Below are 15,621 nucleotides of genomic sequence, written 5' to 3' on the forward strand. Positions count from 1 at the left end.
ATTCTGTTGAATAACAGTAATTAGTATGGATGTAATTCATGAGTGATCTGTGCTTCTCATTGACTGGCTTCTAAGTTACTTTTGGAGTAATCTATGGAAGTGCAAATTGGTTTATGTGATCTTCACTCGCAGGTGTTTGTGCTGAACCCTGGGGTGATGCTTTCTCCTGCTTTCTTAACCTCAGTTCAGCAGCCTGCAATGAAACAGAAATATATACACTAACATAGTGGTGCTTGGGGCCCATTGCTGCCCAGACACGTGCCTTACTGCTGTCGAATTGCTGTCAAGCTGCAGAGTTGCCCAAGGCTTTAGGCAGGCAGGATTTCTTTTTTGTGCATTTGCCAGACTCAGTTATTGTGAGCACCTTGAGTTTCTTCTGGCACAACTCGATTCTGCTGAGATTTCAGGCTTTTAGAGCAATTTTCTTAAAATCACATGCAGCACACCTGGCTGCTCTAAACATTTATGCTTTGTATAGTCTTGATTTTCCCATGTGCAGTGACACATTTAAATTTGGTGAGTTTTGGTGCAGCTCCAACAGCAAGTGCCCACTGTTCTCAGCAGCAGTGGGTGAAGGCTCAGTGGTGACTGTGCCACCAGATCTCCCAGAGTCTTGGCTTCATTTGGGATGTGACAGCTGGATGTCAAGGGAACAAGGCCCTCTCTGGTCTAGAGGCCATTGCTACTACTCTTTCTGCTTTACAGCAGGCTTTATTTCTCTGACATCACAGACACAGCGTTTGCTCAACAGCCTGGAGTAGTGCTGAGAACAGCTCAAAGGTGAAACAGTCTATGAATGTTGGGGTTGAACCTCAATGATACAGCCACATCTCATAGCATTTCTTTTCTATTTGAAAACTGCAAGTCTATCACCACTATCCTCTTAATGCCTGAGCTGACTTTGCTTGTTACAGAGGTGCTTGAAGGAGCCTTCCAGGCACAGTAATTTTTTTGGTGATCCCTTTTGCTAAGGCAGCAGCTGGCTGCCTGTGCTGTTTAACCATGGAAACAGTGAATGATTTGTTTGTAATATTTTCATGTAAATCTGTTGGACTTTCTTTATGGGATAGATAACTCTTCCAGAAAACCCAGATGGAATCTGTGAAACCAAGCAAAAGAAAAATCCACCCTAAATCTAGAGAGAGAGAGATGGGGCCTTGTTTTAACAAAGCATTTGACCATAAGCATTTGCTTAAAGGAACACAAACATCAAGGAAATATAAACATATGTCAGTACTTTCCTGGATTTAGGCTGTTGTCTGTTCCAACCCCATGCTCAGAAAGATACCTTGCTTTTTTTTCTTCCAGAGTGGTAATGCCCTTGGGTAGAAAACTGCTGTCATTGTCCATTTCAAGGCCAAATACAATTTAAGCCTTGGTGCAGGGTTCTGTCTGGTTTTCACTTTCTGATGGATGATTATTTAATACTTCTGTAGTTGCTGATAATTATAGAAAACAGTTCATGCTACTGCTAAAAGGCACAGTGGTTTCAAGTCACACCAGAGAGGCTGGCAAAGACATGGAGGAAAACTTTTGTTTTATTCTCCCTTCAAGATAAGGATCTGAAAAACTCAAGAAAGTCTGTTCCTCCTATTTTTAGAATTGCCTCTGCAGGGTTTTCCTTCCAGTGTTTACAAAGGGAGAGTTGCACCATCTGGTAGTGATAGAAGTGGCTGCTTTTGGGGCGAAAGGAGAGCTGCACCCAGGGTGTTGCTGGGATCTCTTTTAACTGCTTTGCCATCCAGGCAGCAAATGGCTACAGGGAGATCTACAGCACAGTAATATCTGCTTTGGAGTTTCACTATGTGTGGATGTATTAGGGCCCAGTTTGGAGCTGACTTCTTTCCCTCTCTGCTTGAAATCCTTCCGTGATTCATGAAACATCAAAGGAGGTTTTGCCTGGCTTCTCGCAGGGCTATTTTTAGACTGAAACTGCTGGGGTTTGTTATCCTATGAATTTAGTTTATTGGTACAAGTGAAGCCTCTTTGGGTGTTTGTGAAGGCAAGAAATGCTTTAGTAGTTGTTGGCACAGACCTGTGACAGTAACCAAAGTCTATTATATCCAGTAAGTGTATTATATACCCTGCTAAACGGGCAGATCCTGTTGCCCTTTTCATAAAGAACCACTCTTTCTTGGCATGAATGGAGTGAAGCCAAATGTGAATGGGAAACCATGGGAAGGAAGAGTGCCTGCTCAGTGGTGCTCTGATTCATGGGGTATTCAATTTAGGTTCCTGCTCCTAGATGCTGTGAAAACCAATGATGTGTTTTTAATGTTGCTTTCCACCTGTTCAGCCCCTTTGAAAAGAACCAAACAAAATCCCACTGTAAGTATTCACTGGAAACCTGACTGAATTCTCAACTAATTGTTTCTTGTGCTGATCCTGTTGAGTATTGATATAAAAATGTACCAATTCACATTCAAATGCTAATATTTTCCTAATTGTGTTCCTAAATCCACTTCTGTGGTTCATTGGGCTGTTGTTTGTTGGAGTAAATAGAAATAGTTTGCTATCTCTCAATCCTCTTCTGTTTCTTATCCATGGAGTGAGCCTACAGTTAGTGGGCACAAACCCACCCATGAAAGTGGTTGAGAAAGCCTAGCAGATAGTGGGGAAAAAAAGCCTGGAAAGTATTTAAGAGAAAGAAGATTATAAGTTTTGCCTCAGAAAAACAGGCTAGCTCAGCCTCTTTGTATCTCAACAAGCTGCCAGGCACAGTTTAAGATTTCTGGTAGCTTTGGCTAAAGGAATTGTGGTTTCTAGTAATTTAGTGTCATAACACTGGGTTTTCTTGTTTTTATTTTTTTTAAAGGCAGGGGAAACAGAGAATAGAAGCCACTAATAATAAAACAAAAGTCAGAGAAACAAAAATCACTAATAGTCGGGTAACCAGAGGTTTTGGCACAGGCAACAGCCCTGGAAAGGCCGTTCCCTGCTGTGGTGAGCCGGGCCGGCTGCTGTCACACCCCAGCTGCTGGGGGGAACTAGTCAGGGAAAGGAATCCTTGCTAAAGCCACCTGAGAAGAGATGCTAAATCCATTGTCAGGAGTGAGTGCTGGGATTGATGAGCCTTCCTGGGTGCTTGTGAGTGGTTAAACACACACTTGTACACGTGCAGAACGGTCCTTGTGCGGTGAATGCGAGTGAGGCCAGCCGTGGGCTCCAGGGTTTTATTGCTGCAGTTTCCATTGCATGAAGATTATTCTGGATTATTGAAAAGCTCACAGCTTTCCATGGGAAACGGTAATCTCTGGGGGCTAAAGCAAGTGCCTTCTTGTGTCCTCTGCCTAAAGTGATTGCTCTGTAAAGAGGTGGCAAAAAGGTTCTCATGCTTCTGGGTGCTCGTGGAAAAGAATAATTGTGTGTGTCTGTGGGTGTACTTGGGTAAAGAGCAAGAGTTACTGGGGAGGCAGTGCTCACACATCCCTAAACCTTTGGCTCTATCCCTAACTGATAATATTTGTTAAAAAAAAAACCCTAAAACTCCTTTTTCCTTGTTTGCTTTTGAGAGATATTAAAACAGGACAGGTTTTCAGATCCATGTAGGTTTTGAGCATCCCAGCTGAGCATGGCATTCCTGCAAGTTTCTTAATTTTAGGCTAGGAAGAATCCCCATTTATACTGTCCTTAAGTACTTTGCTGAATCAGAGCCTAAAACAACAAAGGCTGTGGACAGGGCTTTTAACTGCTTGACAGTACCTCTTTTAAATTTGTTGAGTCTTTAGGAATCTGGCTGCTGCTTTTTTCAGTGCCTCCACTGTGCTTGTACTGCAGCTGTTGTCGAATAGAAAGGTCCCTGTAGCCTGTCATAAGGAAAGAAGTACCACAGCTAATAACTTCCAGTTGTTTATACAAACTCATTCATTTCTCTGACTCCTCAAACTAAACACTTCTAGTTTCTTGATTACTTAGAAGATAAAATTTTTCAATCAATGTTTAGTGTCTCTTTGTTTCTTCTTTTTTTTTGCCCTCCTTTTACTTAAGGATCAAAGGATTGGGTTCTGTAATGCTGTCTCACATGAATTACTCCTGCTTACTTGTACAGTTTAAGCAGGATTATACCTGAGTTGTGGCTGCTGGGCTGAGTTCCTCCCATATAGCTTAAATCTCTCACTCTTTCTATTTCAGCATATTAGTGAATCTCTTTTGTTTCAGAGTTATGAAGGTGTTAACTGGGGATCTGTACCTGGAAAAGCAGAGTAGTTTCTAAACATTCCTGTGAAGCAGAGAGCTTAAGTGAGAATTATGTATGACATTGCAGGCAGGAAGCTTTTTCAGCAAAACCCCAGAAATAAATCCTGGATGGGGCAGCTCAGACTTAGAGTTAAATCACAGACAGAAAGTTGTATGTCAATTGTCACTTTAAAAGGACTAGATTTTTTTGCATTTGGCACCATTAAAGACTCCAGCCTGTTTTCTTGTCATGTCAGTTCATCTTGCAGTGTTTTGCTGCTAATGGACCTAAAATGGGAAGATGAAACAAGCAGATCTTTCCTTGATAAGGTTGAGGAGTCTTAACAGAAAACAAAATCCCAAGTCTTCTCTCCACAGCCTGAACAAGCATTTTCACAAAAGTAAACATAGTCACTCTTTCTAACAGATCAGTCTCAGTGGAAAAATCCACTGCTTTGAATGATCAGTTTAGACTTTAAAGCATTTCCAGTATAATAAAAAGTGATGGAAGAATTCAAGGGCTGCAGAGGAATAGAAGTGCCTGTTTGGTTTGGCTCTTTCTAGTATGTGTAGGCATTTCCATTTCCCTAGAAGTATCAATTAAGCTGTATTGACTTTTATTTCTGGAAATTGGAAGCTTTGTTCTCTCAGCTAAATAAAGAGCAAGATTGTGGTTTGTTCAAAACTTTCACCCATTTCATACCTTTGCTCTTTTATGCTTTTTAAGGCATGGAGGATTTATAGGATAAAACCACAGCCAAGAGTATTCACATGGATGCATTTAAAAGTAGGTCAGTGCACCGAGAACTGGGAAAGGTTCACGATGAAAGCTGAGGCATCAGGAAGTTTTTCATGTGTCAGAAACATACTTTTGTTGAAAACTAGATCAACATGCATAAAGGAAAACATAGATTGATCACATTGGTGTTAAATCAGCAGGGTTCCTTTCTCAGCTGATTAACTAACCCTTGTTGAAGTACTAAGTGGCAGCAGGGCAGGAACATCAAGGACAGCTCAGGGGTCGATGCTGTAGAGCTAGAGTTGTCATCCCAGTGTCATTCAGGCAGCAGATCTTCACCCACTTTTGACACACAGGCCCTCTTAATGTGGATGTTTTCTCTTTAGCATGCTTTATTTTTGACCCTTAAAAACATCCCTGTAGCTGTAGGCATTTCAGTCCACTCGGTAGTGATGTTTGCAGGCAATGACACAAAGAAGTTGTATGACCACCAAAGCCCTTGCTTCCTCTGTCCTCATCAGGGTGAAGGCAGCACAGAATGAGTTGGGACAGCAGATCCTGGCTGATTTCGAGGAAGCCTTTCCTTCTCAAGGTACAAAGGTAAAGTTCTCACTTCCCTTCCTCCTCCCATTGAAAAGTGTTGCTGAAAACTCTCGGCCATAATTGTCATTGAGTTTTATCTCACTTCTAGCTTTGATCTGTCTCTGTTTCAGGAGCTATTTCAGAAAGCAACACAAATCTCCCAGGCTCTAGGGTGTTGGGCATATATCTTACTATTTGTATTGAGTAAATGTGGGAGAGAAATGACAGCTTACCCCTGTCAGGCTGCACACACCTATTGCTGTGAGGCCAGTCCAGGAATGCCCCAAGCACTGCACTTGTGGCCCAGTGGACCAGAATGGAGTTCCTTTGGCATCTTACTTGGGTTATTTGGTGGACACAAAAGGTTTGTGTTGTGTTTTGGAAAGCCACACACAGGCTGTCTGTTGCCATGCTGCCACTGAGATTGTCTTTGGTTTACTCAGACAACACAGATACAAATCTGGGCTAGGGCTAAGGCACCAAATGTGCTTCCCCAAAGTTATGCATCAGATGTTTGCAAACAATATGAGAGGAGGTGTGAATTTGAATTTCTTTCAAAGAAAATCATAGTTCTGTATTCCAAAGAACCAGCTATGCTGATTTCTTTCTAAAACTAACAAGTTCAGAAATGAGGGAACTATTTGTAACAGATGCTTGATGAAGAGCAAATCTGTGTCCAGTGAAGCAGCAGCAAAACAGCATTTTTTAAACATGTTTCTCAGTTTTCTGTCTTCACAAACATCATGATATGTGCTAATACAGACCAACAGATGCTACTTGAAGTGGTGTAAATTAAGCATCTCTGGACTGCTTTTTTTCCCCCATTAATTTGGCCTTCAGGTTTGCAGAAAAGGGGTTTGCTTGTCTCACTTGTCAGCTGCCTCTCTTAGCTGTTCTTCAGAATATCTGGACTGATGAAAGGCTTTGCAGAAGTGATGGGATAGTGACTGTTTCTGTAGATGGAGCTGGCTGCTCTGCTGCAGTAGGGAGCTTCCTGGCTGTAGAGCTGCAGAACAACTTTACAGCCAGTGAAATGGAAGCAGTGCAATTTTCATCCAACAGAAGGAGAGTAAAGTGATAACGAAGAGTGGCAGCAGAAGCATCAAAAAGAGAGGAATAATGGCAAAGGATAAAACCAAGATAACCTGGATGCAATACAGTTTACAACCACCCATTCAGCTGTTTAACCTTCAAACATTTGTTCCTATTTGTTTTGACAGAGACCTGGTGGACCCAGCAATGTCCTACGTGATGCATGTCTAGTCGCCAATGTCCTGGATCCCAGAATCAAACAAGAAATCATCAAGAAATTCATTAAACAACATCTCTCAGAGTATCTGGTCCTTTTCCAGGAAAACCAAGATGTAAGGGAAGCTTAGCAAGCTACATTTGAATTTCGTATTTTGCTCTGTTGTTGTCACAAAGTTGGTGTTTGAACAGGTTCCTGTGCTGTGGGGTGTTTCTCACCTGAGGGCTTGGAAGCAGTGACTCGAGGGTGTGATATGGACTGACTGAGTTGGGAGGCAATGTCATCTCTACCAGGATAACATCCTCCTACCTTAGACTTCAGTTGCATAGATCAGCACTGGATTTTTCCCTCCTATAGTAAATAAATCACAGGATCACAGATTCAAGTTAGAGACACTTTCTGGCCTGTAAAGGGTTGAAAAGTTAAACTTGGAAAACTGCAAACTCCAAAAACTTTGAAAAGTAACCCCTCTCCCCAAACCAACCAAAAACCCTCAAAATGACTGTAAAAAGATGGGGAGGGATTTCCAGCAAGTGGGTTAATCTTTGTAGCTAGTTCTTAAACTTCCTCTTCTGATGCTGACAGCTTTCTGAAAAAATGTACCATAATCATCTTGGATTTGGGAGGAAAAAAAACCCAAACACCAACCAAAAGTAACTTGGGATCAAAATGTCTTTTAACAATGTGAAAATGCTGACAGTTTGTGACAGAGGAAAATGCAAAAATGCTTCAAATAGCATTTTCCCATCAGTTTTTTTTTTTTTATTAAGCTTTCTACCTTTTGATCAAAAGTCATTAATATTGAGGGGGGAAAATTCTCATCCTGGTCATAGGGGTTGGAAGGGATCTTTAGAGATCATCCAGTCCAACCCCCCTGCTAAAGCAGCTCCACTAGATCAGGTCACACAGGAGTATGACCAGGTGGGTTTTGAAGACCTCCAGAGAAGGAGCCTCCACACCCTCCCTGGGCAGCCTGTTCCAGGGCTTCCTGAAATGGAACTTTTTGTGTTCCAGCTTTTTTCTATTCTCCCTTGTCATGTTGTAAGAATTCCTGTGCAAGTATGAAAAGCAGCTGAACATGGGACTCCAGCAATTCCTGCGTTCTCATCCCATGGTTGACCTTGTTTTGCAGACAGAGGAATCGAAGAGGGTGTCTTCAGGTGAATTATTACTGAGTTGAGTTTTCAATAGTATCTTCATGATTTAGGAGTACTGTTACCCTCATTTTCAGCAGAACTTGCTCTCTTAATTTGCACAAGATGAGCTTTTCAGTCTGGTGTTTAAGCACTTTGAAAAATGACTGTTAGCATTCAGAGTATTATTGATAGCGGCCGAGTTGGTTTTGATCGATAGCCCAAGCTGCTCTGTGAAACCACAGCAGCACAGTTAAACAGTCAGGCTGAATATTTGCAGCTGCTGCTCTTAAAAGTGTTGTTTTCCACCTTACTCAGGTGGCCTGGCTGGATAAGATCGACAGGCGTTACGCTTGGATCAAGCGTCAGCTGGTGGACTACGAGGAGAAGTACGGGCGCATGTTCCCTCAGGAGTGGGGCATGACCGAGCGCATCGCCGTGGAGTTCTGCCACATCACCAGGTCAGTGTCTGAGGAGCTCCCATGCCCTCCCTACAGAGTTACCTGACTTAAAACACGAGGCTGTCTTGGAGCTCGAAGGGTGATCTTCAAAGATCTCTGTAGGCTATGGTTAAAAGCATGTAAGGAGGGAGAACCCTGAGAGGTATCAGTCCAAGAATGTACTGTTGAGAGAGTGAGATGATGGGGAAATACATTTTCAGCATTAAAGAGGTAAAAACCCCTTCCAACCCCTACCATTCTGGGATTCTGAGTTGACAGCAAAGTAAACGTGAGCAACAATGTGCCCTTGTGGCCAAGAGGGCCAATGGCATTCTGAGAGACATCAGGAAGTGTGGGCAACAGGTTGAGGGAGGTTCTCCTCCACCTCTACTCTGTCCTCTCTGACAAGGAAAGGTTGTGAGACTTGGGGCTGTTCAGCCTGCAGAAAAGGAGACTGAGGGGGAACCTTATAATTGCCTATAAATACCTAAAGGGTGGATGTCGAGAGAGTGGGGCCAGTCTTTTTTCTGTAGTGCCCAGTGACAGTTCCAGCACAAGCTGGAACACAGGAAGTTCCCCTGGAAACAGAGGAGAAACTCTTTTGGTGCTGAGGTGAGGGAGCCCTGGCCCAGTGTGGAGACTCCTTCTTGGGAGGTTTCTAACGCCACTGGATGCATTCCTGTGCCCCCTGATTGAGGGGAACCTGCTGTAGCAGGGGATTGGGCTGGATGAGCTCTGCAGGGCCCTTCCAGCCCCCACCATTTGGGGATTCCGTGATTCTGAAAATCAGTAATACTAGAGGCCAAGTGAAACAGTGAGCTGCCTATGGTGTGACTGCCTCTGGCTGTGCTCTTTACCCTCCAGAGACAGGGGACCCAAAGAAGATTCCAGCTGGAGTGCCAGTAGTATTGTGGCCTCTATTCTGGGACCCCAGTCAGAGGCATCATGCTTCCCAAGGTTTGATAGTGCAGGCTGTCCTGGTTGCAGTGGTGTGCTGGCTGTTAGCAGAAAGGGTCCTGTTACCCACAAAGCTCAAAGCAACTGTGGTTATATTTGAAATGTGATCTGTGAAGTGGTTTGATGTTAGAGAGCATCTTGGGAGTTAGCTTGGATTTTGTGATGAAAGTCTCGTTAGGGAATAGACTGAATTACAGTGTTAGGTTTCAGATCTTTCTCTTTCTAGAAACCCACATTTGTTTTTCCTGTTTCCCCTGTGTCTCCTGCAGGACAGAGCTCGCTAAGATAATGCGCACAAGGGCAAAGGAGATTGAGGTGAAACTGCTTTTGTTTGCAATTCAGAGGACGACCAACTTTGAAGGACTTCTGGCTAAACGCTTCTCAGGTTGCACTCTAACAGATGGGACAGTGGTAAGAGGATTTGGAGAACAACCTTTTAGTCCACAGCTGCTTCAGGAGAAAAACAAACCTCCCTCTCACACATAGCTGTGGTAATGGGAGACTTCAGAAAGTGTCACCTGCAGCCTCCTCCTGCACTGGCAGGTTAGGGTGGTGTGTCGTGTGGCTTGTAATGAGGAAAGTGATTCTTGATCTTGCAGAATGTGGCTGAGAAGATGACATATAGCTCATAAGAAGGAAACTATACTGGTCATGTACTTTTTTGGTTCTCCTGGACCCTGTGCTGTTTGCAGCTGAAGCCACATTGCTATGGAGAACCACAAAGTAATTATGGCACGATGTGCCATTATAATGTTTGTTCTCTGTGTGTCAATGACACATTAGAACTAAAAGTCCCTTCTTAGTTTCCAGTTACCACACATTCACCACATGGGGCCATCTTCAATCCCACATTGTCTTTTGGGTTGGTCTTACTTGTAGGGACGTTGGTAGCTTCTACTTTTCAGCATCTCATTTGGTAGCTTGTAAAGGCAGAGCCAAGTGAAACAGCTCAGTGAATATCTGTGGGGTCATCTCTGGTTTTTTTTCTGCCTGGAATCTCAGCCAAAAGCTCTGCCAGCCAACTACCCTGGGAGCACAGAGTCCTTGTGTGGCTCAGAAGCCACTGGTTTGAGGTTGACTTCTTTGTCCAGCTGGTGTGTTGAAACCTACTTGGATGTGATAATTCAGCCTAGAAGGCAAGCCTGCTGGACCTGGTGGTAATTTGCTGTGGATCAGTAGGTGCTGCTAATTAAAAAGGGAAGTCCTGTAAGGTTTTCCTTCTGGCTGAATTTAGATCTCACAAGAATGTGGCTTTATTTTTTCTGACAAATTTCAGACAAAATTTGCAGCTTTAATTAAATTGGCTTCAGTGGGTTGTCATCCCTTTTGGAGAAGGTAGGCACAGAAGCTGTTACAACTGAGAAAAAACATAAAGGGGAGGGTGTAGCTTGATATAGAAAATCCTTCCTGATCTGCCTCGAGGCTGTGACACTCTAGATGTCAACATCTGACCTGTTGTGGACACAAAATGAAGGCCCTAACTGTAGATGGCTGTCTGGTGAGTGCACAGTTCAGAGTCCTGCTGCTGTGTGTCCTCCCAGCAGGGACCACACGCTGTGGGGTGGGTGCTTAGGGAGAGGGGAAATGTGACACTGGTCAAAGTGCCTCTTCCAGGGACAACTCAGGCAGAGTGGGTGAAAGTGGGTGTTAGAAGAGAGTGCTGGAGACGAAGTGTGCTGGTGGAGTGATGGAGAGGGAGCCAGACCTTCAGCCCTGTGGTAGGAGAGAGTGGGCTCTTACCCTGATGGAGAGGCACCGCCTGTCATCTCTGCTGGGAGAACACAAACTGCTTTGAAGGGCTTAGTAAAGCAAAACACGGATGCAGCTTTGTGGCAGAGAGGACAAAACAGACTGTTCTCTAAGGAGCTTCCTCTCTTTTTTAACAGAAAAAGCCAGAAGTGCCACTTCCCTCCACCAACCCATTTCTGGAGGATGAAACGGGGACAGAGACAGATGAGATTGTGATCGAGAAAAGTGATATGGACAAAGTAAGTCTTTGAAGTTCTCCAGTTGTCAGTGAGGCATTCTCTGTCAAAAATCTCTGGTGATGCCTAAGCTGTTCTCATCACATTGATTTGAAAGGTTTGTTTTCACAGCAATTAATTTAGTGCAGTGTTGGTCCTCTGTGCAGCGTAACAGGCTCCCCGTACGACCGTGGTTTCTCTGGCTCACTTCACTGTGAACCAAAGCAATCTTTATTTCAGTTAATAGTGTGAAGACAATCCTGCCACGTGAGACTGAGTTGGATTCAGTTCTAGCCCATAGAGCAACAGCTCAAATGTAACTACAGGATTTCTGTCAAAGAAAGATGAAGTAGCATATAGCATAGCTGGGTTTTCAGATCCCAGAAGCAGCTCCCACTGCAAACGGTTGCAATTCATATTTTGCCTTGTCAGCCAAGCAAACTGTGTCTCACCAGGCAACTCACTGAACTTTCCAAGTGTCAGTTGTAGATTTTCACTCCAGATATATTACTTCTGGGATTTTTATCTCTGTAGTGCTTTTCATCCATTACCTCTGCAAAGCAGGCAACACCTCAGCCCTTGTAAAAGCACTGGGTTTCCAAAGCCCTCTGCAAACGTTAAAGGAGTGAATATTAAATGCAATTGTTTTAATTGGCACCAATATCAAAACCTGTAAGCCTCATATTCTTTACTCACCAGACAGAAGTTTTTTAAGTGCTCAATTATAAGTTGCTTGGGGAAGGTACTTCCTTCTCTTTGTTGGGTGAGTTTACAGCCGTGTAAATGGGCCATTTACAGGTATTACACTGATGGATGACCAGGCCCTGGGACCTACTCTGGGGAGTCTGTGAGCTGGTAGCTCTCTACCAGCACAGTTTGATGCACTGCATCCCCTCCAGATTGTCACATGAGCAATGCAGTTCTCTGCCTTCCACCCACAGCAGGAGTCCTGAAATAGAATGATGAAGCAAAGTTTTGATCTTTCAATTGAAATACAACTTGAACAGTTGGTATTGACCAGACTTGATCAGTGATCTGGAAGACAGAGATTGAGAACTTGGGGAGACACCTGTGTAGTGTATTTCTTTTTTGTGAAGAGCTTGCTTTCCACTATCTGTAGTGGCTGGGGGAAGACTGGCTGTCTGCCAAATGGGAGGCCCCATAAGCCCCAGCATTTCAGATTCAGAGTGCCAACATCTGGTGGTGAGCACTGGTGAGGTCATGTTGGAGACCTCATCTTCTCCTCTCACTAGGTGAGGAAGGGTTGTAGAGGAAGAATTTTGAGTGGTAAAGCTCTTCCAAGACACTAGTCTTGAGAATTCAAGGCACTTGAGAGTGTAAGAGGGAGCACAAGAGTTGGGGGGCAAGGAATCCATGTTAAAAAAGAACCTATTTTAGTGATCCTAGCAGTTCGTTTTAATCTGTTTACTTTGGATAGTAATGAAAGGAAACTGAGCCAGCTGCAGACCTCCTTACTGTGACAACAGTAACCTTTTATTATTTCCATCAAATTCAAGGAGGAAATAGCTTAAACATCTGCAGCTTTTGGACAGGGTTGCACGCTCAGAAATACAGTTTCACTGCTACTGTTAAAAGATTTAGTATTCTCTCCACCAGACATGCTGGGAGCAGCATGATGCAAAGACAGACATGCACACACAGAAAACCAGTCCTGTGTTAGGAATTGGCTCTTCCAGCCTGGTAAGCATCATGAAATCTGCAACCTTGTGCTGGTGCTGCCATCCTGGAGGCTTTGCAGCTGGAAGGTTTCTGTAATTACCCATTGTTTTCCTTCCAGCTCCAATGAGTGTGTGCATCCAGCAGAAAAGGGCAGGCACTGGCAAAGGAGCTGGGATGGAGAATGCTGGGTAGTGGCTCTCTCCCAAAGCTGTAAAAACTTGCATTCTCCAGTTATGCTCTTAGAAGGTTAATGAAGCCAGTCTCTTAGAGGTGGTCTGGTCTCCATAAAACCCTCTGCTCTCTTTAGGCTTGCAGCCATATGTTAGTATTCATTGTGTCTTCGAGTCTTAATTATTTCTGAGAGCACATGAGAACTGCTTCCCTTGGCATTCTTTGCTATTTCTGCAAAGGACTTTGCTAAATGACAGAAGAGGTGGCACAGAGTATGTCCTTTAGGCTCACTTGTTTTGCTTTTTCTTTTGCTGGAAACAAAAAATGTCAACTGGAAAAATTCATATCTTCATTGGCTGGGAGCTGATCCTGGCTTTTCACAGAGAGAGGAAAGAATTCCATTCCAGAGTCACTGCAGCTCTCTTTGCAGGCAGGGGAAAATTGTCTATCAGTAAAATAAATAATTAAATGTAGCTGCAGGGCAAAGATGAGCTAAAGGCCCAGCCTGGTACTTAAACATGCAGAGATACAAGCACGTGAGTGGCCCAGTGACTTCAGTGCTTGGTCACTGTGTAGAGTGAAGTCCTAAACTAAAATGAGAGTCAACCAGATGACTCTCAAATGGCATATGTGCTTAATGCTCTAAATTGATTTAAAAATAGAAGCCTTTGCATCCTCAGAAACATGTTTCACAGTGCAAGCAGTTCTGTAATGGTGTCTGAGTAGTTCCAACTCCTCCAGTAATTATGTACTGTTTATCTAAATAAGATTAATCCAGATGAAGTCTGGAACTTCAAGTTACAACCCTTAAAGTTATAAAATGTAGGGATTTCTCAATGTTACTTCCCAATAACTGCTGCATTTCATTTCAGAGGTGACTAGTGGAGTCTTGTTACTGTTCAAAAGGTTCAGTGTGGTTTTATTTACAAACCACATCAGGATTCTTCTCCTGAAATCTGTTAGCATGCAGCAGCCTTCTCTTTAAGGATAACAGTGTTTTACAAATGAAAGTGTAATTCCTTGGAATAGTAACAGCTCTGTAAGAGGAAGTGAAGACTCAGGCATACTGACCCCATATATTCTGTCAGTTTTATGCCTTTGATTATTTAACAGCAAGTTTCTGTGTTGTAATATTTCTAAACATTCCTATGCTGTTGCATTACTGTTACTTCTAGATCTTACAAGGCAGGTTTAAAACCAACACTCTTAAATGTTTTCTTACAGCCAAAGAAGCCAAAGGTCCCTGACAATCCTTTCCATGGCATTGTTTCCAAGTGCTTTGAGCCTCATCTTTATGTGTATATTGAGTCCCAAGACAAGTGAGTAACCAGCATTTTCTTTGGGGCTTGTTTGCTTTTGAATGTGTTACAGTTGCATTGTACTAGAGTCTGTACTCCAGCTGCAAAAAAAAAGAGTAATTTCTTCAAAGTCTGCTTTCTGATTTCCTCAGGAGCAGTATTCCTGGCTTGAGAAAGTTAGGATGAGTGGGAACTTTGCTTGGGCAAACCCGAGTGTTCAGAGAGCTGTGAATGTTGGTTTCATCTGTAATTGCAAATGCCTGCAGGAATGATGCCCACTGCTTTTCTATACAAGAGGCTTTAGTGTTTCTGAAATTGCTTCTGTGGCCTCTGCAATTCCCACTGCAGACATAATGCCTTTCTTTTCCCTCATGGCTTCCACAAATAGTAGCTTTGCATTTTTTTTTCTGTAAAATACACACGTGGCTTCATGGCAGAGATTTGCTTTGTAGAAATAAGTAGAGATCCATAGATGAAAGCTCCTCTAGATGACCTGGCTGTAAGATAACATTATCATTGCTCACAGATTGGGTCTTTGTCAGGGGCTTTCATGCCTGGAACCCTTCTTCCTCTTTGACTTGCATTTGACTTTCTTTGAATGAAGGGAGCTTTCAGCTTAGAGCTTTGAGAAGTTTTTACAGCTCTCACCACACTTTCTTGTGCACTTTGATTCACACCAGAGTTTAAAGAACATCTCTGTTACAACTAAAGTGCCAACTGGGAGAGGAGGGAGTTGAAGAAGGTTCAATACAGTCTTTTAGCACAAGTTAGTGGCTGGAAAAGAAAAAGAGGTGTGTGCCTCATGTACCTCACCTATCTATGCCCTTCTATCTTCCAAGGACTTACACAGGAGGGAGTGCATAACTAGAGGATTGTAGTGTCCTGATTTTGTCCAAACTCCAAGATAACCATCTTGAAAAAGCTTTCCCATATCCCATCAACCTTTCATGCTTTAAAACAATTGAATAAATAAACCCTGCCACAATGCTCTGTCAGGCTGGGTTTAGGTTCCACTCTGCAATGTACCAAAGGGAAACAGATATTTCACCCCCCTGCCCTCAGCCAACTGAGCAATAACCTGTTTGAGTATTTCTTCCCTTCTCACTGGGGCCATTTCAATCCTGTTTTGGTAATTCTACCCCACTGTGCTCCTAACCCTTTTCACTTTGGGGTTTTTTTCCCCTTTGCCTTTACAATCATGAGATGTTTTATATTAGCTTTATAGCCACAGG

General features: G+C 43.2%; 1 protein-coding gene across 1 annotated transcript in view; it reads left to right on the forward strand.

The window, feature by feature from the left end:
* VPS53 (VPS53 subunit of GARP complex) overlaps nt 1-15,621 on the forward strand; it is a 65,395-nt gene that overhangs the window by 19,022 nt on the left and 30,752 nt on the right. Inside the window, exons 8-13 of the mRNA XM_062012290.1 lie at nt 5,437-5,515; nt 6,718-6,861; nt 8,198-8,340; nt 9,546-9,687; nt 11,163-11,264; nt 14,316-14,410. Coding sequence (XP_061868274.1) covers nt 5,437-5,515; nt 6,718-6,861; nt 8,198-8,340; nt 9,546-9,687; nt 11,163-11,264; nt 14,316-14,410 — 705 coding nt within the window. The remainder of the gene's footprint in view (nt 1-5,436; nt 5,516-6,717; nt 6,862-8,197; nt 8,341-9,545; nt 9,688-11,162; nt 11,265-14,315; nt 14,411-15,621) is intronic.

The sequence above is a fragment of the Colius striatus genome, chromosome 20, assembly GCF_028858725.1.
Source record: "Colius striatus isolate bColStr4 chromosome 20, bColStr4.1.hap1, whole genome shotgun sequence".
In the NCBI taxonomy this organism is placed as follows: Eukaryota; Metazoa; Chordata; class Aves; order Coliiformes; family Coliidae; genus Colius; species Colius striatus.